Raw genomic sequence first — 24,826 nt, 5'->3', positions numbered from 1 at the left:
CGCCTTACAGCAAGAAGGTCATTGGTTCGAGTCCCAGCTGGGCCAGTTGGCATTTCTGTGTGGAGTTTGCATGTTCTCCCTGTGTTGGCGTGGGTTTCCTCCAGGTGCTTCGGTTTCCCCCACAGTCCAAAGACATATTATAGACACATAGACACATTATAGATGAATTGCATAAGCTATATTGGCCATAGTGTATGTATGTAAATGTGAGAGTGTATGGGTTTTTCCAGTACAGGGTTGCTGCTGGAAGAGCATCCGATGTGTAAAAAATATGCTGGATAAGTTGACAGTTTAATCCGCTCTGGCGACCCAAGATGAATAAAAGGACTTGGCCGAAGGAAAATGAACGAATGAGTGTTCTATTTTGACACATTTTCAGAGCTAGTAACATCTCAGAGAATCTTCACACTCATTGGCTGCCTCCTATAGTTGCCAGACCTGAGTAACAACCTGCCAAATTGCTACTCAAAACAACCTCCAAAAGAGATTGGCTTATTACTGGGAAACATTCATTCATTCATTTTCTTTTCGGCTTAGTCCCTTTATTAATCAGGGGTCACCACAGCGGAATGAACCGCCAACTTATCTAGCATATTTTTTTACGCAACGGATGCCCTTCCAGCTGCAACCCATTACTGGGAAACACACATTCACACACATACACTACAACCAATTTAGCTTATTCAATTCAGCTATAGCGCATATCTTTGGACTGTTGGGGGAAACCGGAGCACCCGAAGGCTGACCCTCGACTGGGGCTCAAACCAGTGCCCTTCTTGCTGTGAGGTGACAACCCTATCCACTGCACCACCACGCCGCCCCTACTGGGAAACAAAGACAAAAAAAAAAAGGATGGTGCATCTCCGCTTCTGTACACTGTATAAAATGTCTATGGCAAATCTGTTGAGAATCGAAGGGTCTTCAGCCCTACCACTGGTGAAACACCCATAAAGTGGTGATGTCACTATAAGACATTACAACTTCACCTAGACTATGGAAACAATATGGTGTGTACTTTAAAACAGATCACACTCTTCCGCTCAGGCATTTCTATACATGTCCATTGTTCTGCAAGCAGGGACGGGCAGGGTTGTGTGTACGGGTCACTCACACAAAGTTGCAAGCTGATTTCAGGAAACAAGAGGTAGATCTGGTAGCTGCAGCAGCAGAACTCATGGAGTTAAGTCATTCCACCACTGGTATAATTTTAGAGACATTATTTTAAGGTCAAAAACTTGCATACTGCTGCCTTAAATAGCACATGCACTTGTGCCACTTGCACACTCATGGGTGTGTGCTGATCTGAAAACGAGGTGTGTTGAGGCGCATTGCTAGCGTGTTGTTATTTTGAGGCATAAAACCAGACGGATAACTACCCTGATTTGGTCAACAACAGTGATGCATCCCTAACGGCCCATTCCATGCTTCCCATTAACTTTGAGAGGGTGACGTCAAGCATTGCCAAACTGAATTGTGGACCCGTTGCGCTGCTTCAGATGTGTTGCTCGCTGCAGAAGTTGGGAATTCCTAAAGACTTTAGAATACACAAGACATGTCACTCATATAGTTTGAATAGGGAAAAGTGTAATGATCAATATGGTGAATAAAGCCCCGCCTACTAATACAGGAGCCAATCATCGATCACTATAGACTGATGATTCTCAAGGGGAGGAGCTCTGACCAGACGTGAGTTTCAGCAGATTTTGTATGATTTAAACGTTTAGAAATGAATCTAAAGAGGCAGTTGTTGTTTAATTGTGTTGGTGATTCCTAATATGAAATTTAATCGTAAGCTTGGCAAGCATTTTTGGAGAATTTAATGTTTCCCTATGCAAACAGAATGCCAGAGCATACTGCCCGAGAGGCGATTTCAAAGATGGCCGCAGATTAAAATGACTTGCCTTAAAGAAACTATGGAATTTCTCAACTTTTTAAAGCACCAATGGAAGCGTCAGCCAATCAGAATGCTTTTATGCAATTACCCCAGCTTAGACAGCAGCTGGTTGCAGACTAATTTCATTAGCTGACGCTGCTATGACGATCGCATCAGCTCCAACTTAACACACGTCCTCCGTCAAGCGTTGACGCTAAAGCCCTGTGTGAATTAGACGTAGGCGTTTGCCCTAAATTAGTTGAAATAAACGAATCTCCACATCAAACTGTATAATAGATATATTTTATTGCTATATATGTTTATCGGACCGGTCTCTAACCGTGCCCTTATGTACAGTAATATACATACAGTTCTTTAGTAAAGCCATCTAACTGGTCACTGTAAGCATCTGCTTGATATATATTTAAATGTATACCTTTACCCTTATGTAAACCCTTTAAATGATTAACAGTTCAATAATGGTTAAATGCAATAAGACTGAATGGATTTCACCTTCATTCAGACCCGTGACTCATGAAGGGAGATGGAGGACAGCTGCAGCAGAATCATAATTATAGTGTTTGCGTAGCACATAAATACGCCAACGAACCGTCCGCTACTGAGCAGAGAGGGGATATAAACATTTATTAAGATGTTTAAGGCCACTCGACACTGCTGATGATGGTATGATGATGAATGTATACGTGACAGGACTCTGGTCACGTCGCTGTTGGAGGCCGACGCTAAATCTGTAGCCTGTTTTGTTTAAGTGCTAAATCTACAGCATGCTAATGTATGAATTGATCTCACATATAGTGTCCCGAGACGATCCAGTTCTGGAGTGAAGTCTTGTCAGGGTTTTTAGTCGTACTAACCTGACAGATCAACGTTACCGAAGTCACTGAGAAGTGCTCCATCTGAATATGGCCATTTTGAGCGTGCGGTTGGGGGTCAGAAGGGTGGTCTGCAGGGGCAGGTTTGTCATTGGACTTGTGCGGTTCTTTGTGTTGATCCAGCCCTCAATGGCCTCCCGTTCATACGAGTAACCGTCTGTAGGCAGAAAACAACAGAAATATAGCAAGTCATTCATCTATAAAATGCACTAGTCTCTATTTTTATGTTCCTAGTCACTATTTTTATTAAAGGGCCACGAAAATCACCTCCCCCCCCCCCCCCCCCCCCCCCCCCCCCTTCAGGAGGATGTTTTCACACCTCTAGTTTGGAAAAAGTCAGGAAAGTGGGTGTGTCCATCTTAGTTTAGGTGGGCGTGTCGGAGGAGGTAAAGAGTGGAGGTGCATAAAAATGGGAGTTTCAGTTTGAGCATGTGCTGATTTTCACAGAGGCAAAACAAACACACAGACGCAGAGGAGAAAGACAGTGGTTGTGTTTACATGGACATCAGTAATCAAATTATTTGCCAAATTATTAAATGGTGGATTTTAACTGCAGTTGGCACTTTCATTCAAGAGTTCACACTTAGATATTGTTTGACAACTGTTAGCAGGTTTGGCATGCTGTCCCGGGAGAGAACCCTGAGCTCGGAGATAGTTGAGCCCAGGGCTCCCGCCTGGTCCATAAAGCATATGAGGGGAGTACGAGATCGGTGGTTCTCGAGAGCTCCCCGTGGTAAAGGAAGAAAGGAGGAGAAGGGGTGGATGGGGGGTTTCTTCGGAAAACGAAGATAAGAGAGTAGTTCTAGCTAGGCTACTTATAGTGAGTTGGGGTTAATCTGATTGGCTAACTAGTGAATGTAGATGAGTGCCCAGCTGCAGTCAATCATATCACGTGCTCCTCTCGAAATTAGTTTGTGAAACTTCACTTCAGGAACATTTCATTCATGCCCCCAGTGACAAACGAGATATTTGATTCGAGGAACTGCTGGAAGCATGTATTTAATGCAGTGTTTGATACCTCATGGCGAATGAGAGAAAAAAAAAAAACCTCCGCATTTCTCTGTAACTTAGATGCACTCGGTAGGTAATGTAGCGTCAGAAAGCCATGTGTGTACAGACTATCCTGTTAAAAATTGTGGCGAAAATCAAACACGGTAATAGTTTGATTGCAGTGTTTACATTCGAAGAGCAGCATTTACAGCGGATCTTTCAGTCCATAATGTTGTAGTCATATTACCGTACTGTAAACTTTACTAACTTAGAAATCATTTTGACTAAGGTATGTCTTTAAACACTGAAAGAGTACTGCTGATGATACAAACTAACTTTGCCATCTGAATAAACAAACAAAGACACGGATCGCTTACCAAATCTGTAGAGACAGGACAATCAACACCAACTGGAGCCGTGTCATTTTTAAAAGGAGATGAGCGGCAAATCCGTAATTCACCATTTCCAGAGGAGAAAAGCTCTCGGGTAAAAAAAATGTTCCTTAGACACGTATTTTTGTCGAGTATACTGTAATCCAGTTGCACCGCATACACAATAGAGCGCGCTGATTGGTTTGAACCAAGTCTTTCTCATGAATTAATGCTGCACACTCAGAGACGTCACGATGCACTCGCAGGTACAGACATCCAGTCTCACATGCTGGAATTCACACAAGGATCTAATCGCTGTGACGCAGCTTCAAAAATTAGTTTCAAACCAGAAGTACGAATTTGCTCGAAATAACGCAAAAACAACTAATTTTCAGTGTCCTAATAGTGTTTTTAGCAGCGTGGGACACATAAACAGTATGACTGTCAACATCTCAAAAAATGTGTTTCGGTGTTTCGTGACCCTTTAAACACTAGCAATTATTCATTGACTACTAGTGCTTATCCTTTACATACTAGTACATTTTCAAAAGATGCTTGTTTCTTATATTTCACTCTTATATATAAAAGAGACTAGTACTTAGTCATTAAATATACACTCACCAGCCACTTTATTAGGTACACCTGTCCAACTTCTCATTAACGCTAATTTCTAATCAGCCAATCACATGGCTGCAACTCAATGTATTTAAGCATGTAGACATGGTCAAGACGATCTGGTGCAGTTCAAACCGAGCATTAGAATGGGGAAGAAAGGTGTGACTTTGAACGTGGCATGGTTGTTGGTATTTCAGAAACTGCTGATCTACTGGGATTTTCACGCACAACATCTCTAGGGTTTACAGGGAATGGTCAGAAAAAGAGAAAATATCCAGTGAGCGGCAGTTCTGTTGGCGTAAATGCCTTGTAACTCACCTATAGCGAATGTCTTTGGACTGTCTATTCCTTGGGTCACCATTATATAGATAATAATAAATGAGTGCTTACTGGAAAGGGTACTTGTAGTATCATAGTGCGTTTTATAGGTTGGATGTATTAAATGCTTAAACATTTAAGGTTAACGTGAAAATCTGGAGAGGTGAAGATCTCTCACCGGCAGCAATCACAGGGTCCTTCATGATCTCGCGTGTGATTGGACAGAGGAATTCGTCAGGGGTGCCGTTAGAGACGGGCACCATCTTCAACTCCTCAATCTTCTTCATGACTTTACTCCGCAGGCCCAGAGACTCTGAGTGGACATAAGAACACTTCAACACCAGCCAATCACAAGACACAAAGATCAATACATCTGTGCTAACAGAAGAGCGGTTTCCAATGAAGTGTTCCTCTCTTCACTCATTTTACAATTGCGGTACGCTTCAGATATTTGGAATTCATTTTTCTTAAACTGGAATGACACAAATGTATAATATACATGAAAAATTCTCATATGTGATTCTGTTGTTAATCGATGTGTGTATTGTTCAAATTGACTGCCCTTTCATGGTGTTCAGGGCTATTTTTGCCTCATTGACTTCATTACAAAGACATTTTTTGATTGCAAAGCCATCACAGCATATAAGCATGCGTTCTTGATTGGTGGTGGTTTCCCTGTTGAGAAGAGGTAAAATGTGTCATTTTTACTGTTGATCATCCGTTGGCAGCATTAACCCTTTAGATAGGCCTGTGCAAAATAATATTTCTGGCTTTTATATGGAGTAAAACTGCAGATTATAGTGTGTGTGCGCGTGTACATAAATATGTTTACTATGTTCTGAGAGCTGAGCTGCTTATTTTGATATTCTCAGACATCTCAAGAAAAGTGTGCAAAGATCTCTCTTTGACACACACACACACACACACACACTCACACACACACACTATACTCTATATAGAAGGCAGAAACTAAGCTGTTTTTTTTTGCACTGCAATTGATTATAAACAGTAAAAATTTCAACAGAGAAAACCAGCAACAATCAAGAACGCATGCTTATTTGCTGACATTGGCTTTGCAATCAAAAAGTGTCATTATAATGGAAGTCAATGAGGCAAAAACAGACATGAACATTACGAAATGCTAGTCAATTTGCCCAGAGTGTATTGTCGAATTTTTAATTTTTTAAAGCATTTTTTCAAAATATGTCAAAAGATTTGTCACCAAATATCATTTAATTTCCTCACAAAATCACCCCAGACTGGATGAAAACATCCCAACAGCACACAAGGGTTAAATTATTGTTAAACTTTAAACCTCTAACAGAGCTGACATTGTCCACCATTTTGTGATTTAGCGCATGATGCTAACCTCAAACCGGATACCACATGTCATGTCTGAAGCTACATCTAAAGTTTTTAAAATTTGAATGAGAAATTGACTGCAATGTCACAGTAACAGAGTTAACAAATAATTAATCTACTATTGGTGTATCCTAACAAGTTGTACGAATCAATGAGAGAAGAAAAATTTGCCTAAATGCTTTTCGCGGTTTCTTGCCAGAGCAGATCACTTGCTAATTATATTAGTACTTTAATGATTGTTATGCCTTTTTATAACCAATGTAACAGAGTTGACCCGAATGTGGAGACTAACAAAAAAAGTATTATAAATATATGAAATTAACTGACAATTATACTATATTATTTCATGATGACTGAAGCTGAATGTATGATTCAGGAGGTGGAGATTGTCAAAATATACATCGTGGGAATCTTAATATTTTCAAGACAAAATGTTTCTAAAAACACATACACTCATCTGCCACTTTATTAGTAACACCTTACTAGTACCAGGTTGGATGCGCTTTTGCCTTCAGAACTTCCTTAATTCTTCATGGCATAGATTCAACATGGTACTGAAAATATTCCTCAGAGATTTTGATCCCTATTGACATGATATCATCACGCAGTTGCTGCAGATTTGTCAGCTGCACATCCATGATGCGAATCTCCCGTTCCACCACATGCCAAAGGTGCTTTATTGGATTGAGCTCTGGTGACTGTGGAGGCCATTTGATTACAGTGAACTCATTGTCATATTTAAGAAACCAGACTGAGATGATTCGCGCTTTATGACATGGTGCGTTATCCTGCTGGAAGTAGCCATCAGAAGATTGGTACACTGTGGTCATAAAGGGATGGACATGGTCAGCAACAATACTGTTTCCTTTCTATCAGCTCAAACCGATCTGGCCATTCTCCTCTGACATCAGCAAGGCATTTGCCACATTCAGTCACTTAAATCCCCTTTCTTTCAAATTCTGATGCTCAGTTTAAACTGCAGCAGATCGTCTTGACCATGTGTATCATGCATTGAGTTGCTGCCATGTGATTGGCTGATTAGAAATTAGCGTTAATGAGCAGTTTGACTGGTGTATCTAATAAAGTGGCCGGTGAGTGTACAAACATCGTTTTTAGAGAGAACCTGATCTTGGATTATTCAAAACGGTTTCATTTTGATCCACTTCAAATGTTGACTACTGTAGATGGCGCTTTTACAGAACTGTATGTGGTGTGGTCAGTGCCAAGTCAAAATTCGAAATAACTGATAACCAAAAGGTCTAACAAGTAAAACTGTTGGCATGGTTTAACTTGGTTTAACATAAAACACAAGTCTTATTAAGAGATTTTTTTTTTTTCTCTCATAACACCTGTCACTATAGTTTAGCCTTTCCATTTGGGCCACCAAAAATGACCTGCATCAGACTGTACAGCGTTAATTGGACACATTGGACTGGCTTCACAGTGGACAGCGGAGAATCAAATCAAGTCAAGTCTGTTCAAACGTCACGTCGAATGAAATGGGCTAATGTTACTGTCATGGCGTGTTGGACAGTAATTGCTTTTATTTTTGGAAGTGCACATCAGGATAGGATTTCTTATGTAAATATCTGCCGGTTTTTAGGACTGAAGTAGAAATAATCAGCTTAAACGCACACAAACTCTCCTCTGGACAGCAAAACAGGCAAGTGCTTTATATAACTCAACAAATCCCATGTTTACATTCCTCACAATCTCTAGGATTAGTTCTTATGTTGGCCACTTTCCATTATTTTTCCTCAAAACTCAATCAAGATTTGCTGTTAGGTAATGTATACACAGGAAATCCATGTGGGTTTTATATAACTCTGCATGACATCGGCACAATTTTGAAGTTAAGGTCATGTATTGTGATACATGTCTGAGGCAATATATATATATATATATATATATATATATATATATACACATACTATCTGACTAAAGTCTTGTTGTCAATCCTAGTTGTACGAGCTACAAATAATAACTTGACTTCTAGTTGATCATTTGGAAAAGTGGCAGATTTTACTGATAAATCATCTGTTGATCTGCATCCCAATCATCACAAATACAGCAGAAGACCTATTGGAACATGCATGGATTCAAGATTATCATAGAAATCAGTCAAGTTTGGTGAAGGAAAAATCATGGTTTGGGGTTACATTCAGTATGGGGGCGTGCAAGAGTTTTGCAGAGTAGATGGCAACATCAACAGCCTGAGTTATCAAGACATTTAATCTACCCATTACATTACAAATCCCAGGAGATCGCAAATTCTTCAGCAGGATAGCACTGCTCCTCATACTTCAGCCTCCACATCAAAGATCCTGAAAGCAAAAAAGGTCAAGGTGCTCCAGGATTGGCCAGCCCAATCGCCATATATGAACATTATTGAGCATGTCTAGGGTAAGATGGAGGAGGCATTGAAGATAAATCCAAAGAATCTTGATTCAAGAACGCTTTCTTTGCCATTTCAGATGACTTTATTAATAAGTTATTTGAGTCATTGCAGAGATGTATGGATGCAGTCCTCCAACCTCATGGGAGTCATACACAATATTCATTCTTTTTCCACTGCACTATGACTTTATATTCTATACTGTACATCATTTCTGTTAATCGACAAGACTTTTCTCTAAGTCAGAGCTTACTGTAAATAATCAAAAAATCAAGCCATGATCATGTTTTTTTTTTGGTAAAACAAGCGTAATCTAGAGGCATTTGCCTTTCAAATAAGCCACTTCTGATACCAAATGATCAATCAGAAGTCAAGTTATTATTTGTTGATCCTAAAACTTGGATAGGTGACAAGACTTATCAAGTAGTGTGGAGCGAGAAGAAAAGATATGAGCCAAAATATGACCACATCGCAAGACAGAATTTTTAGATTTGGTCAAACTTTTGTAAATTTCCAAAAATGTAATGCTACTTGGTACTCAGAAATGGTCAGTGTTAGTAATGCTGACTTATGGGTAAGGAGTGGCAAAAATGTTTGGTAACACTTTAGCAACTATTTACTATTATTACCTGCCTATTAAGATCTTATTCTAAATCCCTAATCCTACCCAATACATAAACCTAACTTCTACCTAACTATTAATAAACAGCTAATCAGTGGTTTATTACGCTAACAGTCTTAATTAGTTAATAGTGTGAATTGTACATTCAAATAAAATGCGACCAAACGTTCATATTGAAAAGAGCCAGGGAAAGTTTGTAAACAAGGATGCTGTTATTAAGATTCAGCCACATGCTTTGACCAGCGTTGTCATGGAAACTCCCTAAACCACTGAAAGGCTCTTAAAACACTGCTTTCATCAGCGAACATTCAAACCAATGCTTTACGAAGGGGTGATTGACCTGAAGAAGAAATGCAGATGAAGGTAATCACACTCTCTCTGTCCAATGTCTCATAATACACTGCAAAATTCAATGAAGCTAATCAGTTTTCCTTTGTTTCGAGCTCTGAAGTGATGCTTTCAAATGAATGAGAGAGGCTTGGGCTCAGCTGTTCAGCAGTGAGCCTGAGATTTCTATTGTGGAAGGAAGTGGTTCCTCACATAAAGTGGTTGTTTCTTATATTTTGCTAAAAAATACAGCATTGAGCTCATTCTAGGAATAGGAATAATAAATGTGAGTAGTCAGTCAAACTGCTCAAACAATTAATTGAATTTATGACCATGCATAAAAATAATGCAAGTTTGCATCATCAAGCAGCATAACGAGCTGTTTTTTATGGCTAATAATAAATTAAATCAATAGAAGAGATTGAAACAGCAAATAAGGTTCCAATGGCTCTTATATAAAAGAATAATGTGAATGCAGCAAGAGACGAACAGAAAATACATTGAATGATTTTACCAATGTGCAAGTCAGAGCTGAGTGTCTCCTTGCTGAGAGAGAGCAGCTCCTCTCCATCGATGTTATTGGATTTAAATGCGTCAGTCACAGCCTCCAGCCCCTCCTCTCGTAACCATGCCAACACCTCCTCCTCAGACCATTCGCTCACCATCAGTCTGGAGTGACCGCAAGTCTTCCTGCCTGATAGAGAATCATCAGAGTCCGGGTCAATGACACAATACTCTTTTCTTTTCTTTTTTTCCCCTATTATACCCTTAAAAGTAAATTAGGGCAAAACAATAGATCAAATTTAATTTACATGCATTAATTATTCATGAGATTTGGAATACATAAATACTATAAAGCAGGGCTGTGCGACATGATGATTTTTAGCCTGATCTCACAAGGAAACGTAAGAATTTTTTCCAGTTTAGTGGCTAGTTGGTACCATAGACTGTAAAATATATGGACGGAGTATCCGTGACATCACCCATAGGTTTCTGAACACTGCAAAAGAAGCTACAAGTAGGCGCGGCCAACCGTCGCCATTTTGTTCGCACGTCATCGCACCCACGGCGGGATACCAAACAAGGGCAAAGAGGCGGAGAGTGAGCGGAGCCACAGACACCTGCTGGCACTTTGCCTAGACCTGCCAGACAGACTTTACTTTGGAATAAACGCTTGATACTTTATTACCTGCGACTCGTTTGTGTTCTGACCACATGTGCTTGGCTGTGTACTATATCAATAAAGTGTTTAGACTTTTAAAAACACTGTTGTAATACACAGAGCCACTAAACATTGCTCTTACGACGTTTTTCTACAGGAGGAAAACGCGAATTACTTTCAAACACTTTAAATATAGTGTGTGTTAGTAAATGCAAGACTATTGATGAACTCCAGCATAACACTGTATGATAACGCTTCATATGACTGTTCTAGAGCCTACAGCTAATCAATCTGTCACATTCTGGTGTGCTTTACGAGTCTAAAGAAAAATATTAATGATAAATGATCTTAAATAAAACAATACATTTATAGAGATGGTATACAAATATAACTTTACTCACATGGGAAACGAGGCCACATGAATGGTTTGTGAGCACAATTAAATGCACACAGCATCCCATATCATCTGATAATTGTAAGAAATAAGTCCAAAAGGCAGCTGACTGTGTAAAGCCACACAAAACAAAACAAAAATACGATGTATATGCCGAGATCAGTGGCTAATCTGCCGGATTCAGCTGAGGTGAAGTGACGGCGACCAGCGAGACCTAGCTGTCACTCAAGTGGCCACGCCCTTAATTATGCAAACTGAATATAACCTAATATAAAGGAAACGGATGAGTTATAAAAAAATTCACCCCCTCACAGTTGTCATGGAGGGTTATAATAGCTATAAGAACCAAAATCGTTCTTTGTACCAGGCTGTAAACACCTTTTTTTCTGCTGTAAAGTTGGCCATTCTAACAGTGGTCTCAATTGCAATTTGCTCTATTATGGAGCCAGGACTAGCGGAATTTTGATGAATTGCAGTTTCAGTTACTTCCGTATTGGCTTCCCGAGGGAGAGCGGGAGGTTAGTCATATGAAAATGTGCGACTTTAAAAAAATAGGCATGGCACCAAAGCCCGCCCCTAAACCTAACCATCATTGGAAGATAAGCAAACTGTACGAATAAGGTCGTATGAATTTATTCGAATTAGCCACTAAATCAAAAAGTTTCGAATTGTCCTGAGATTGTGTTGGATGATATAATATGGATAAAATAAAATAAATATCGTATCATTTTATATTATGCTTTATATATATATATATATATATATATATATGTGTGTGTGTGTGTGTGTGTGTGTGTGTGTGTGTGTGTGTGTGTGTGTGTCTTATCTGTTGATTGTTAAACACAAAATAATCGTTTGTTTGAAGAAACTGGTAGCATCTGACATTCATATAAGAAAAAAAATATAAAATGGAAGTCAAATACAGTATCCTTTGTGTAAAAAAAAAAAAAAAACTAGTTGAGGATGAGTAAACGGTGACCATTTTTATTTATGGCAGAATTATTTTATTCTGAACATTTTATTTATTTATTTATTTATTTATTTATTTAACTATTCCAAAGGCCTTTCAAAAATGTGTCAATGCGAACAGTATTTTTAAATTAATATTTATTTTTTTTGTTAAATGGCAAACATATTTGAAACCAAAGTTCTTTTCTGCATCATAACCACTCCTATATCTCACAAGAAGTGCATTATCAAAACCAATCATATGAATTAAACAGAAGCAGAAGAGTAAACTCGTATTAAGACTGCAGGTCAAGGCTTCTCTCACTGCGTCGGATGCATAAATCATGAGCTGGAGTGTTCTACAGCGTGTATCTGCTCAGGATGCAGTCAGATCATTTGCAGTACTTTGACTTCCTAGCGTGTGTGTGTGCTGTTATGTTGGTATTCATAATGCAGATCTCATCAGATTTTCTCAGTGTGAGCTGATGAAGTGAAGTGTGTGCGTGTGTGTGTGTGTGTGGACTGAAGGCTGCAGCTGTGCTTCTTCACCCCAGAGAAAGCCCTTCTGAAGGCCGAGAGAAGAATACAGCTCATTCTCATCCTGTTTCTGTATTCAGTCTGATACTACACCTCTCCTGTGTCTCTGACTCACAGAGACTAATTACTGAACATGGTCAGCAGTATTACACGCACACTGTACGTGTCTGCAGATACTGGGTTTAGAACTGCATTCATTTTCATTCTTTTTTTAATTTTAGTAAATAAAAAGCAAATCCAATTAATTAAAATAATGAAACTGTTCAAATTAACAGCAATTATTTACAGTTTAGCTGAAATCTAACAACAGCATGTAATTTTCACCACTAGATGGCGCATATTCACAACAAACAAAGGCTTGGTTTGATGTGATTGAGTGTGAATCATGGGAGTTGTCGTCTTTATTACAGCCTACACAAATAATGTTCATAGATGAGCTAAAGCAGGGGTCACCAAACTTGTTCCTGGAGGGCTGGTGTCCTGCAGACTTTAGCTCCAACTCTAATCAAACACACCTGAACAAGCTAATCAAGGTCTTACCAGGTATTCTTGAAACAATCAAGCAGGTGTGTTGAGGCAAGTTGGAGCTAAACCCTGCAGGGACACCGGCCCTCCAGGACCGTGATTGGTGACCCCTGAGCTAAAGTATTCAAATACTTAAGGCTGATTTATACTTCTGCTTCAAGCACACAAACGTATGGTCTGGCAAAGGCATTGCGTGGTCACATAACCCTCTCCGTGGCTGAAGCGCACCTCTCAAAAATTGTAACTACACTACGCGATGACTCATAGCGTAAGCTCTGTGATTGGTCGGCTTGGTAGAACGAGAGAATTTTACTTCAACAAGGTGTCAAAATCTAGATGGTTCTGTGGGTCTCGTCTATCAAATCTGATCTTTAATTTGTATTTTCTATTGGATTCAAGTCAGGTGATTGGCTAGGCCATTCTACAGCTTGATTTACTTTCTCTGAAAGCATTTGAGTGTGTCCATGGCTGTGTTTTGGATCCTTGTCTTGCTGAAATGTCCATCCTGGTTTCATCTTCATCATCCTGATAATGTAGATGTTGGACCGAAGCAGCTAATATTAATTTACAATGATGAAGGGCAGAGAGTTGCTGAATAACTACTGAGAGATTTCAGCTGCTGTCTGGGCTTTCACGGTCTTTCTACACCTCCCTTTCTTCATGTGTTCAATACTTTTTCCCTGCATCATTTCATTTTATTACACATAACTTTGTTTGTAAACTAATTAGATTTGTTTTATTTGCATATATGGATTTCTTTGGTTGTTACTAACATCCTAGAAAAATTCAAGTCGACTGCACCTTTAGATATTTTCTCCGCTGTAACATTTTAATGAAAAAAAATTTACATACAGTGCCTTTTTTGAATTATGATATATATTTTTCACTAAAATGACTATTTTTATTATTACTTTGAGAAAAAAGTATTTAAAAAGTAATATAATTCTAAAGATGTTTGAGTTTCTGTGTACATGATATGATGACAGTTTTCCACTTACCTTCGGTGTTTGAAAATCCAGCTTTTTCATCTGGAAAGAGAAACGGGAGAAGTGTAACTGATCATTATGGTTCAGTTATGACCCTTTACACTGTTTGTATTCTATTTATTGAAACTTTTGAGCAGTAAACACAAGCTTTAGCAATGTAACAATACAATACAAACACTGACCAATTATAAAGTATTTGTTTGTCGAGCGTTTTTTTATTCTGTCCTGAAAGTAACCCAATATTTGCATATTGTTAGCTAGTTACAGCCAAAACAAACATTAAAAATTGGTAACACACACACACTCACCAGGAAGAGATTTGCCTTCGGTTTCAGTAATCAGCAGGAATCGACATGAAAGAAAGGGAAAAATAAAAAATGTATGAGCTAAGAATCAGCACTATTTTTCATTAGAGCAAATAAAAGAAAATATGGAAAAAATATTATATATGTGTGTCACAGTGGCGCAGTGGGTAGCACGATCGGCTCAAAGCAAGAAGGTCGCTGGTCCGAACCTCGGCTGGGTCAGTTGGCGTTTCTGTGTGGAGTTTGCATGTTCTCCCTTTGTTCGCGTGGGTTTCCTCCGAGGGCTACGGTTTCCCCCACAAGTCCAAAAACATGTAAATTGGGTAAGCTAAATTGTCCGTAGTGCACGTGTGTGTGAAGGAGTGTGTATGGATGTTTCCCAGTGATGAGTATATATATATATATATATATATATATATATATATATATATATATATATATATATATATATATATATATATATATATATATATATATATATATATATATATATATATATATATATATATATATATATATATATATATATATATATATTAGTAAATAAGAGTCAAAATAGTTTTGATATGAGGACGTAAGCAAAAACTGTCTTTTAAACCAAGATGGTTCATACAGATTCCAAAGGCAGATACTGATAAGATCAGGGACTGGTTAATGTGTGTGGACTTTGAGGGTTTTATGTGGTCAGGTGTTGATTGGTCAGTATGTACGTCTCAGCGTTTGGGCTTTGGACACATGGTCAAGAAAGATACAAAATAGGTGGTAAACTTTACTCTGGCTCTTTTTCCTGCTCTGGAGTAAATTTTCGCTGACTCTACTGTTATCAGGCTCTCTTTTGGGCCTACTCTGTTCTTTGGCTCTCTCTCCCTCCCTCTGTCTCTCCCTCTCTCTCAGGTAACTTTATTTTACATTTAAGTGGGGTAAAATTAATATCATATGTTTTTATCATTTCATATTTTTATCATTTTATACAGTTTTTTATAACTAATTCAGCTGTATGCATAGAGAAACGTTGTCATTAAATCACTTCATTTTCAAGTATTCTGTGAAAATTTTTTTTATTTAACTTAACAATTAATTGCTCCTTATTGCAATACAATACAGTCACATAATAGCAACACATTTTTACCTATTATAACTGCCTTTATTTCAGTTTTTTGGTATAAGATTGCAGAAGGATGGTTTGACTAGAAGTTTTCCACCATTATACTGATAACTGTACACAGACCAATTCAGAGAGGTTTGAAATAATGTAGGTGATGAAACATTCATTTTTTTTGTTACACTATCACTTTAATTATTTAAAAATAAACAACAACATTATTTTGTATTTATCTATTTATTTTTTATTTACACATGATATGGCTTAAGTAGCTTTACCATGTTATTTTTGTGTGAATGTTGCAATTCAGGTGCTGACTTAACTTTTATTATTATTATTATTATTATTAATGGATCTCCTTTACCAAAATACTTAATGGCTTTAAAAATAATAATTTGTGATATAATTTTTGGACAGAGCCAAGTGGCAACCTCCCACTTTCCTCTGCCTCGTGAAGTTGATACGAAAGTAACTGAAACTGCAATTCATCGAAATTCTGCTAGTCCTGGCTCCATAATAGAGCAAATTTCTTTTGACCCCACTGTAGTGGCCAACTTACAGCAGAAAAAAAGAGGTTTATAGCCTGGTACAAAGAACTCTTCATTAGAAGTGTAAGGGTGGTGAATTATTTTTTTAGAACTCATCCGTTTTGTTTATATTAAGTTTGATTAAGTCTGCATAATTAAGGGCGTGGCCACTTGAGTGACAGCTAGGCCTCACTAGTCGCCGTCACTACCCCAGCTGATTCCGGCTGATTAGCGGCTGAACTCGGCATATACATCGTATTTTTGTTTTATCATATGTGGCTTTACGCATTTAATTGCCATTTGGAATTCTTTCCTACAATTATCAGATGATATGGCATGCAGTGTGAACCTAATTGTGCTCACAAACCATTCAAGTGGCCTCCATTTCCCAGGTGAGTATAATTATATACTTATACCATCTCTATAAATGTATTTATTTTATTTCAGATCATTTATATTTTTCTTTAGACCTGTAATGCACTCCAGAATCTGACAGATTGATCAGCTGTAGGCTATAAAACAGTCATCTGAAACATTGTCATACAGTTTTATGCCTGGATTTCATAAATAGCCTTGCATTTACTAACACAGGCTAATATTTGAAGTGTTTTGAAGTAATTCGCGTATTCCTCCTGTAGAAAAACGTGTTTTGTGGCTCAATGTGTTACAACAGTGTTTTTAATAGACTAAACACTTTATTGATATCGTGTACAACCAAGCACATGTGGTCAGAACACAAACGAGTTGCAGGTAATGGAGTATTCAGCATTTCTCCCAAAGAAAAACCTGTCTAAGCAAAATGCTAGCAGGTGTCTGCAGCTCCACTCACGCTCCACCTCTTTGCCCTTATTTGCTTACCCCCAGTTGGAGCGATGACACGCAAACAAAATGGGGCCGGTTGGCCACGCCCACTTGCAGCTTCATATACACTCTTCAAAAACCTATGGGTGACGTCACAGATACTACGTCCATATCTTTTACAGTCTATGGAGAGAACTGGATGTTTTCTGGTATTGTTTGGTTTAAATAATTTACCATTTAATCCCGTCTAAACTAATTACTTAAATAAAACAAATATGACCTTGTCCAGAGCACACTTCTGATATATTATTATTCTGAATATAATTTACTCTAAAACAACCATATTTTACACAGAGGTGCTTTATAATAGGAGTGATCCATATTTATATAAACTAGCGCTGTGCGATATTGGGAGAATCTAACATTGCAATATTTTGCAAGTCTGCAGCGTATATTGCAATATGAATACAATTTCACCAGATGACTTGAATATCTATTTAGAAAGATTGTGTAATTGTTAGGAATGGGATGATTCTGTTGGTGTGTACGTCTGCATAAAATCTAATAAACAAAGTAAACGCATAGTTTAATACAATAAATAAAAGGTTACAATTGTTAGTTATTGTTTTATAGTTTGAGTCTAACAGTATTTCTTTATTAAGGTTACTAATGGTGCAATACTAACAGTCATAGGCCTCTAAATCATGTGCAAACGATACATTATAATCCTCAACATCTTGCAATGCGACTATTGCGATCGTTTATATTGTGATATCGATGCTGAAACGATATATTGTGCAGCCCTACTATAAACTACATCACAATGCATTTTGAATATGAATCAGTGAATATCAGTTGTGTGTTAGTAACTCACCCTGTGCACTGCTGCCCTCCTCCATCCTCCAGATATTGACGCTTTTGTCCATGGAGCCTGTGGCGATGAGAGGGGCCGTGGGGGAAAATGCACACGCAGTCACATACCTGCCCAAAAAGAGTGATCAGTAACTTCTACTAAGAGTTTGAACCTTTAGTAATCAACACTCAGAACTCACCTGTCATGCTGGTGGAGTGTGTAAAGTAGGATGCCTTCATCCTGCAAAGTAAAAGTCATTATTATTATACATGTAAACCTTATGCTAATGACATCCAAGCGGGCTGAGCTGTCAATCCTCTTTTATTTTTGTTGGTTGGGCTGAAATATGTGATGATGAATATGAATGAGACTCACAGCTTGATATACGGTGACGGTCTTATCCACTGATCTGTGGGGAAAGAGAGAGTGACATTTAAAAGGCGTTGAGTCAGACTGGCTCTCTGTGGCCTTTATGTGCAGTAAAACTGAGAGTCTGTCTGTCTGCTGACACACAGCGGATGAACAATCCATTTCATCAGAGTGTGTTTTTTTTCGCAAAAAGACGTCAGCGGCACCGCCGCGCATCCATCGTGTGTGTGCTTCACACTGCTGACGTCTGTGACGGCACAGCACCACCCAGCGGAAAAACAGTGGAACTGCGAGCTAGAGTTTGGTGGCGTTTTCTGGATAAAATATTGTTATAAAAGTATAGTTCACCCCAAAAATTTTAATTCTCCCAATTTACTCAGCCTCAAGTGGTTTCAAACGTTTATGAGTTCCTTTATTATGTTTAACACAAAAGTATTGACTTTTATTGTAGGAAAAACAAATACTAACAACAATTATTAATAAAAAACAAAAAAGTCTGTGGTTACAGGTTTCCAGCTTTCTTCAGGATTTCTTCTTTTGTGTTAAACAGAACAAAGAAGCTTATAAAGATTTGAAATAAGGGCGAGTAAATGAATAATTTTCATTTTTGGGTGAACTATCCCCCTACTAAGGTTCAATAGGTTGACAGACTGTCTTCAGAAACTATTTTTGTTGTGCTGGTTGAAAGTCTCTTCACATCCTGATAGCAATCATTAAATTATATATTTAAATGTTTTTTAATAGTCATTGAAAAGTGTAGGATCAAGAAAATTTCATCCAATTAAAATGTTTGGTCTGAACATTACGATGGCTGTCCAACCTGCCTATCAAAATATGCATTTACCTCTGCGCACCAGCTCATGCAGAAAGGATTACATCATACTGTAGTTTTCTACAATTATAGGATATAATACACTACAATATGCCGCATCTTTTTGTAGTAAAACTAAAATATACTACAGTATTTATTACAATTGAGTTTATTAGTTACAACACACTACAGTTGTTTTTCATTTCAAATGCAGAATTTTGCAGAAAGGTGACAGGTTTTTTTCCCTGGTCATTTGGCTGATAATTGGATGAGCGTAGATTGGGCATAGGAGTCTATTAAAATATTTACAAGGAGCAACGGATTGTCTATTTATAATTAACTTTTTCAGCTACATGTAAATACAATCCCCTATTTTACAGAATAGAGAGCGTCTTTCGAACTTTTACAGTGTCTATAGTAGGATAGATCTGCCGGTGACCATGTATCCATGTAATCTGTGGCTGCAACAATGCACTAAAACCATTACAGGGGAAGTCAAATGTATATGAACTTGTTTAACCCTATTAAATGGATCAAAAGACAGAATTTCCATTTTTGGTGAACTGTCCCTTTAAATAATGCTGGATATGTGTTTTCTTAAAAATGCACCTGACACAAATTCATTTTTATTACTGCAAATTGTTGGTCTATGAAGGACGAAACCTGCAAAAACAAAAAATAAATACGCAATAAATGAAATAAATCCATATAAATGATGGCATAAATAAAATAAAAAAATGAAAATAAAATACAATAAATAAATAAGCAAATAAATAAATAAATAAATAAATGTATACATAAAATCCACAAATTCCTGCATAATTAAATATATAAATAATAAATGGTGCGGGCAGGTAAATAATTAAATAAAATTACACAAATGTTGGAGGAATAGGAAAATGCTAAACTGAAACCTAATTTGGTTCCCCCTTTCAATCTGTTTCACCTTTATTCAATCTTGAACGTAGTTTCATATTTACTTTTCCTCAGGTCAACATGCTAATGAAAGGGTGTTTATCAATCATCAGAAGGTGGTCTTTATGCCATCATTGGTTGATCGTTAGAAAGATTTTGCATTCGCCTTTTTGACTGGCTTCTGATGATTGACACACCATCTCATTAGCATGTTGACCTGAGAAAAAGCAAACACGAAACTTTGTTCAAGAATGAATAACCATTTAGTTTAGCATTTTTCTATTCCCCCAAAATTACTGTATTTTAATCATTTACCCGCCCGCACCATTAATTATTTATATATTTATGCAGGAATTTGTGGATTTTTATATACACATTATTTATTTGCATATTTATTTAGTTATTGTTTTATTTATGCAGGAATTTATGGATATATTTACTCATTTATTTATACATTAGAGCATTTATTTATTTATTCTTTTGCAGGTTTCGTCCTCCATATTGGTCATGTGTTGATGCTGTAGACCAGACATTTGCATTTAGCATGTGTGTTTACACAGTTTTTATTTATTTTTCCCCATCACTGGTGAAATTGTATGCTGCTGCTCCCTTAGGGCATGTTTTAAGAACAGGTTTTAGGGCAGCACTTTCAAGCTGCTGCTCTGACAATGAAAAAAAACAGCACTGTTTTGGCCTTGGTGCTTGAAGTCTGGATCTGTCCTGTGATTATCTATTTTCATCCACACATTTGTATGCCATTTTGGAATATTTCATTAAAAATGCTTAATGGAAACAGAAAGATGCTGCACTAATGAGTTTTTTTTATTAGAAATAAATGTGCTTAAACTATGATGGCAACTATGATGCCTAAACTATGATGCGCATAAAAAGTCATGTTATTTTGTTTTAACAGATCATGCTGTAACAAATGTGTGATATGGGATGGCATTAATGGATAAACAAATGGACTGACCACATTGCAAAACATCTGAATTGTTGTTTTGGTCATTCTAAAATCCCTCAGGCAAAGTCCATCATCATCAAAAAAATAAATAAATAAATAAAGTGATTTAACATTAATACCTCCCAGAACTGCCTTTAGCGTCTGTGCTCCCAAAAGTCTGCCTTTCATCTTCATTTTCTGAGGCACAAGTAATTTATTATACAGGTAAAATGACCCACAGTGGCTTTTCCCAATGCAGTAAATTCCAGTTTTATTTTTAATATGTGGCACCAGTATAATCAGGAAGAGATGATTTATTTTTTTGGTTTATTGGATGGAAATGGTGCTTTATTTACAAATGTTTGATGCGATATTTTAGTTTTAAGTTAAGTTAAATTCTCTGACAGATTGAACGAACCATTTCAAACACTGAGAAAAGAGGTGTAATGGATATTATTCAATGATTTTTTTATTTATTTAGGAAATAAAAGATTTTAAGAGATATCTGAAACTAAATTGGAAACCAATAAAAAAAATGCATTAATTGAGTACTTTACCTTAAAGATGATGTTACTTTAGAGTACAAAAAAAAAAAAGATTCCTGCAGTGTACATGTGTTTAATACTGACCCTGACACCAGCATCTGTCCATCAGGAGAGTAAGCACAGGACAGAACTGGAGCAGACTGTCCTGTTAGAGTGCGAGCGAGTTGCATCTTAATGCCTGTGGATCAGCATACATCATTAAAATCTCACTCACTCACACAGTCACACGATTGCTACAAACACAGATAAACATAAAGAAAAGGAGACACCGGTGGGTAAGGTATAAGGTGGTGCTACCTGCAGAAGGCAAAAGAGAAACAATCCATATCTTCAGCAGACTGTCCTGTCCACATGAGGCCAGTCGAAACTGAACACAGCCATCTGTGCCTGGTAAAGACAGACAGAGAGAGTTCATCTTTAACTTTTATTAACAAATGATTCATCCTTAGAAGGGAAAGCCATGTGGAAATTATTTTGCAAACTGCCACAGCTACAGGATTAAGTCATAATCAATATTTTAAAAAAGTTTGTTCTGAAAGATGTCAAAGTTAAAAATTACTTATTATAATATGCTGATTTGATGCTCAAGAAACAAATTGCTGCTTAATATATTTGAGTAATTGAAAATATACACTACCTGACAAAAGTCTTGTCATCCATCCAAGTTTTAGGAACAACAAATAATTACTTGACTTCTAGTTGATCATTTGGTATAAGAAGTGGCTTATATGAAAGGCAAAGTCCTCTAGATTAAGCTTATTTTACCAAAAAAAAAATATGATCATGCCTTGATTTTTAATTATTTAATTAGGACAGTAAGGTTTGAATTTTCTTAGAAAAAAAGTATTGTCACTTAACAAAACTAATGTACTTAATAATGAAATAATATTGGATATGACATGAGTTTGGACGACTGCATCCATACATCTGTGCAATGACTCAAATAATGGAATGACTCTGGAATGGCAAAGAAAGCGTTTTTGCAGGACTCCCAGAGTTCAACAGGATTCTTTGAATTCATCTTCAAAGCCTCCTCCATCTTACCCCAGAAATGCTCAATAATGTTTATGTCTGGTGACTGGGCTGGCCAATCCTAGAGCACCTTGACCTTCTTTCCTTTCAGGAACTTTGATGTGAAGGCTGAAGTATGAGGAGGATTGCTATCCTGCTGAGTAATTTGCGCTCTCCTGTGGTTTGTGGGCAGCCCAAATGTCCTAATACCTCAGGCTGTTGATGTTGCCATCCACTATGAAGATCTCTCGCAGGCCCCCATACTGAACGGAACTCCAAACCATGATTTTTCCTTCCCCAAACTTGACTAATTTCTATGAGAATCTTGGATCAATGTGGGTTCCAATAGGTTCTCCGCAGTATTTGTGATGATTGGGATGTAATTTAACAGATGATTCTTCGGAAAAATCTACCTTCTGCCACTTTTCCAAATGATCAACTAGAAGTCAAGTTACTATTTTTGGCTCTTAGAACTGGGATCGACAAGACTTTTGTCAGGTAGTGCATATAGGTTCTCAAGATTCTTTTGAAACAAACAACATTTATATTAAAAAAAATATCTAATTGTAACAAGAATTTAACTAGACTAGGATTAATTTAGATTAAAGGCTTACCTGCTGAATAAACAATACCTTTGTAATACAATTAAATAAAACATTCATAAAACATTAAACTTTTTAACAGCAGCGTACGTTTGAGCCATTTAAGATGACTATATATTTGTAAAATGAATAACTAACCAGCAGTCAGAAGTATCTGGAAAGCAATGTGTCTCTTAAGTACATCATTATAAAATTACTTGGGTAAAAGTGCAAACTAGTGATATTAAAACTATGCAAATATTAAAATGTACATGTAAATAAATAAATAAAAAATGGCTGATTTTGTAGTGTTAAGTTATTGGAGTCAATACTAGAGTTAAAGAAATTATTTACCTAAAAACTAATGTTCTGTCATTTACTCACCCTTCAGCAAAGGAATGTTTCACACTTGTAATTAAGTTAGCATTGCTTTTAACCCTCTGAAACAGAGTTAGCATTGCTTTTGTGCCAAATGTGTGTCTTGTGAAATGACGCAGTATGTAAATGACAATTACATACATCATTTTCACATGCGTTTTAGCTACAGAAATGCTGTGTATCTTAAATAATAAGGTAACTGAGTATATAAAAAGAAAATGTCAAATAGTAATAAAAAATGTGTTAATTTACATTTCATTCTTATATTTAAATAATGGACTATTATTCATTAATAATCACTTTATAACAGTTGGTAATGTAAACTGCGTTTATCATATCAGAGATCACCGACATCACAAATATGCAAATCAGCCCAAAGTTTAAGAATGTAATGTGTGAATATACAGGATTACTCAATAACTTCTCATATATTTTTAAGCAGTGTGAAATGTGAAGCAGGAAAAAACCTAGGATTGTGTTCATCTGGGTTTCAGAATTATACACAGTTAACTATTTCGAGTGTGAAACCCCTCCAGATTTAATTTTTGCTACTCAAAGAATGAATCTTTCAGATCACTCTTACTGCTTCGATGGAATCAAATGGCTATGATCAGAATCCAGAAAATCCTACCCTTCATCATCTTTGGAGCAAACTCAGCACAGGAGACCCCAAGGTCATGGGCGTTCTTCTCCGCATGAAGGTGATTCATGTTTAGATCCCACAGACGCAGGTCACCGTATGTGGAGCCAGTGATGAACATCTGTCCGCAGGGAGTGAAAGAGCAGGCCACTATACTGGTGTCAGTCACCGCACCGGTCCTAAAGATCACCAAACACAACAAATCTCAATCAAACAGAGTGAAAGAAGTCTCATTTCATGCAAAACAACGCTGAACTCTTTCTGAGTATTTATTCGATAAATGTCTGAATTTGTTTTTAATCTTACATTTTCTGATTTAATTTTAGTTACAGTTTCTATAATATTTGGAAAAAATATCAGGACACTGAAAGCCTGGGTATTTTCTTTAACATTTAAATATATGGACATTTAATCTCAATGTTAACAATACTGAGAGATTAAAGCAACTAAACAATTAAAAGTGAAGAAAAGACTTAAGATCTTCTGAATAAGTAATTCTACAAAAATGTATATTCTAATTGAGGAAAAAGTAGGGACACCCTACCTTCAAAAGCTATTGTTATGCCCTTTAGCTGAAATAACAGTCTGAGGAAAGTGCATCCCACTGTAGTAAAGTCTAGATCGGATATGCGGCCGGCCGGAAGTGTGATATGTACATTAATAAAACAGCATTTTTTATGACATTGTATAACATTAATATATATTCTTACAGTACTGTGACGGTTGG

General features: G+C 37.1%; 1 protein-coding gene across 1 annotated transcript in view; it reads right to left on the bottom strand.

Moving 5' to 3' along the window:
- Positions 1 to 2,160: 2,160 nt before the first annotated feature.
- The window catches only part of wdsub1 (WD repeat, sterile alpha motif and U-box domain containing 1), a 30,421-nt gene continuing 7,755 nt past the window's right edge, over positions 2,161 to 24,826 (bottom strand). The window contains exons 3-13 of the mRNA XM_056459615.1: positions 24,091 to 24,278; positions 21,787 to 21,876; positions 21,574 to 21,667; positions 18,282 to 18,315; positions 18,106 to 18,146; positions 17,928 to 18,034; positions 14,627 to 14,641; positions 14,331 to 14,360; positions 10,281 to 10,460; positions 5,239 to 5,373; positions 2,161 to 2,923 (exon numbers count right to left, since the gene is read on the bottom strand). Of these exons, the coding sequence (XP_056315590.1) occupies positions 2,772 to 2,923; positions 5,239 to 5,373; positions 10,281 to 10,460; positions 14,331 to 14,360; positions 14,627 to 14,641; positions 17,928 to 18,034; positions 18,106 to 18,146; positions 18,282 to 18,315; positions 21,574 to 21,667; positions 21,787 to 21,876; positions 24,091 to 24,278 (1,066 nt within the window). The 3' untranslated portion in view covers positions 2,161 to 2,771. The remainder of the gene's footprint in view (positions 2,924 to 5,238; positions 5,374 to 10,280; positions 10,461 to 14,330; positions 14,361 to 14,626; positions 14,642 to 17,927; positions 18,035 to 18,105; positions 18,147 to 18,281; positions 18,316 to 21,573; positions 21,668 to 21,786; positions 21,877 to 24,090; positions 24,279 to 24,826) is intronic.

Source organism: Danio aesculapii, chromosome 6 (genome assembly GCF_903798145.1).
Source record: "Danio aesculapii chromosome 6, fDanAes4.1, whole genome shotgun sequence".
Lineage (NCBI taxonomy): Eukaryota > Metazoa > Chordata > Actinopteri > Cypriniformes > Danionidae > Danio > Danio aesculapii.
This window is presented reverse-complemented; position numbering and strand designations above follow the sequence as displayed.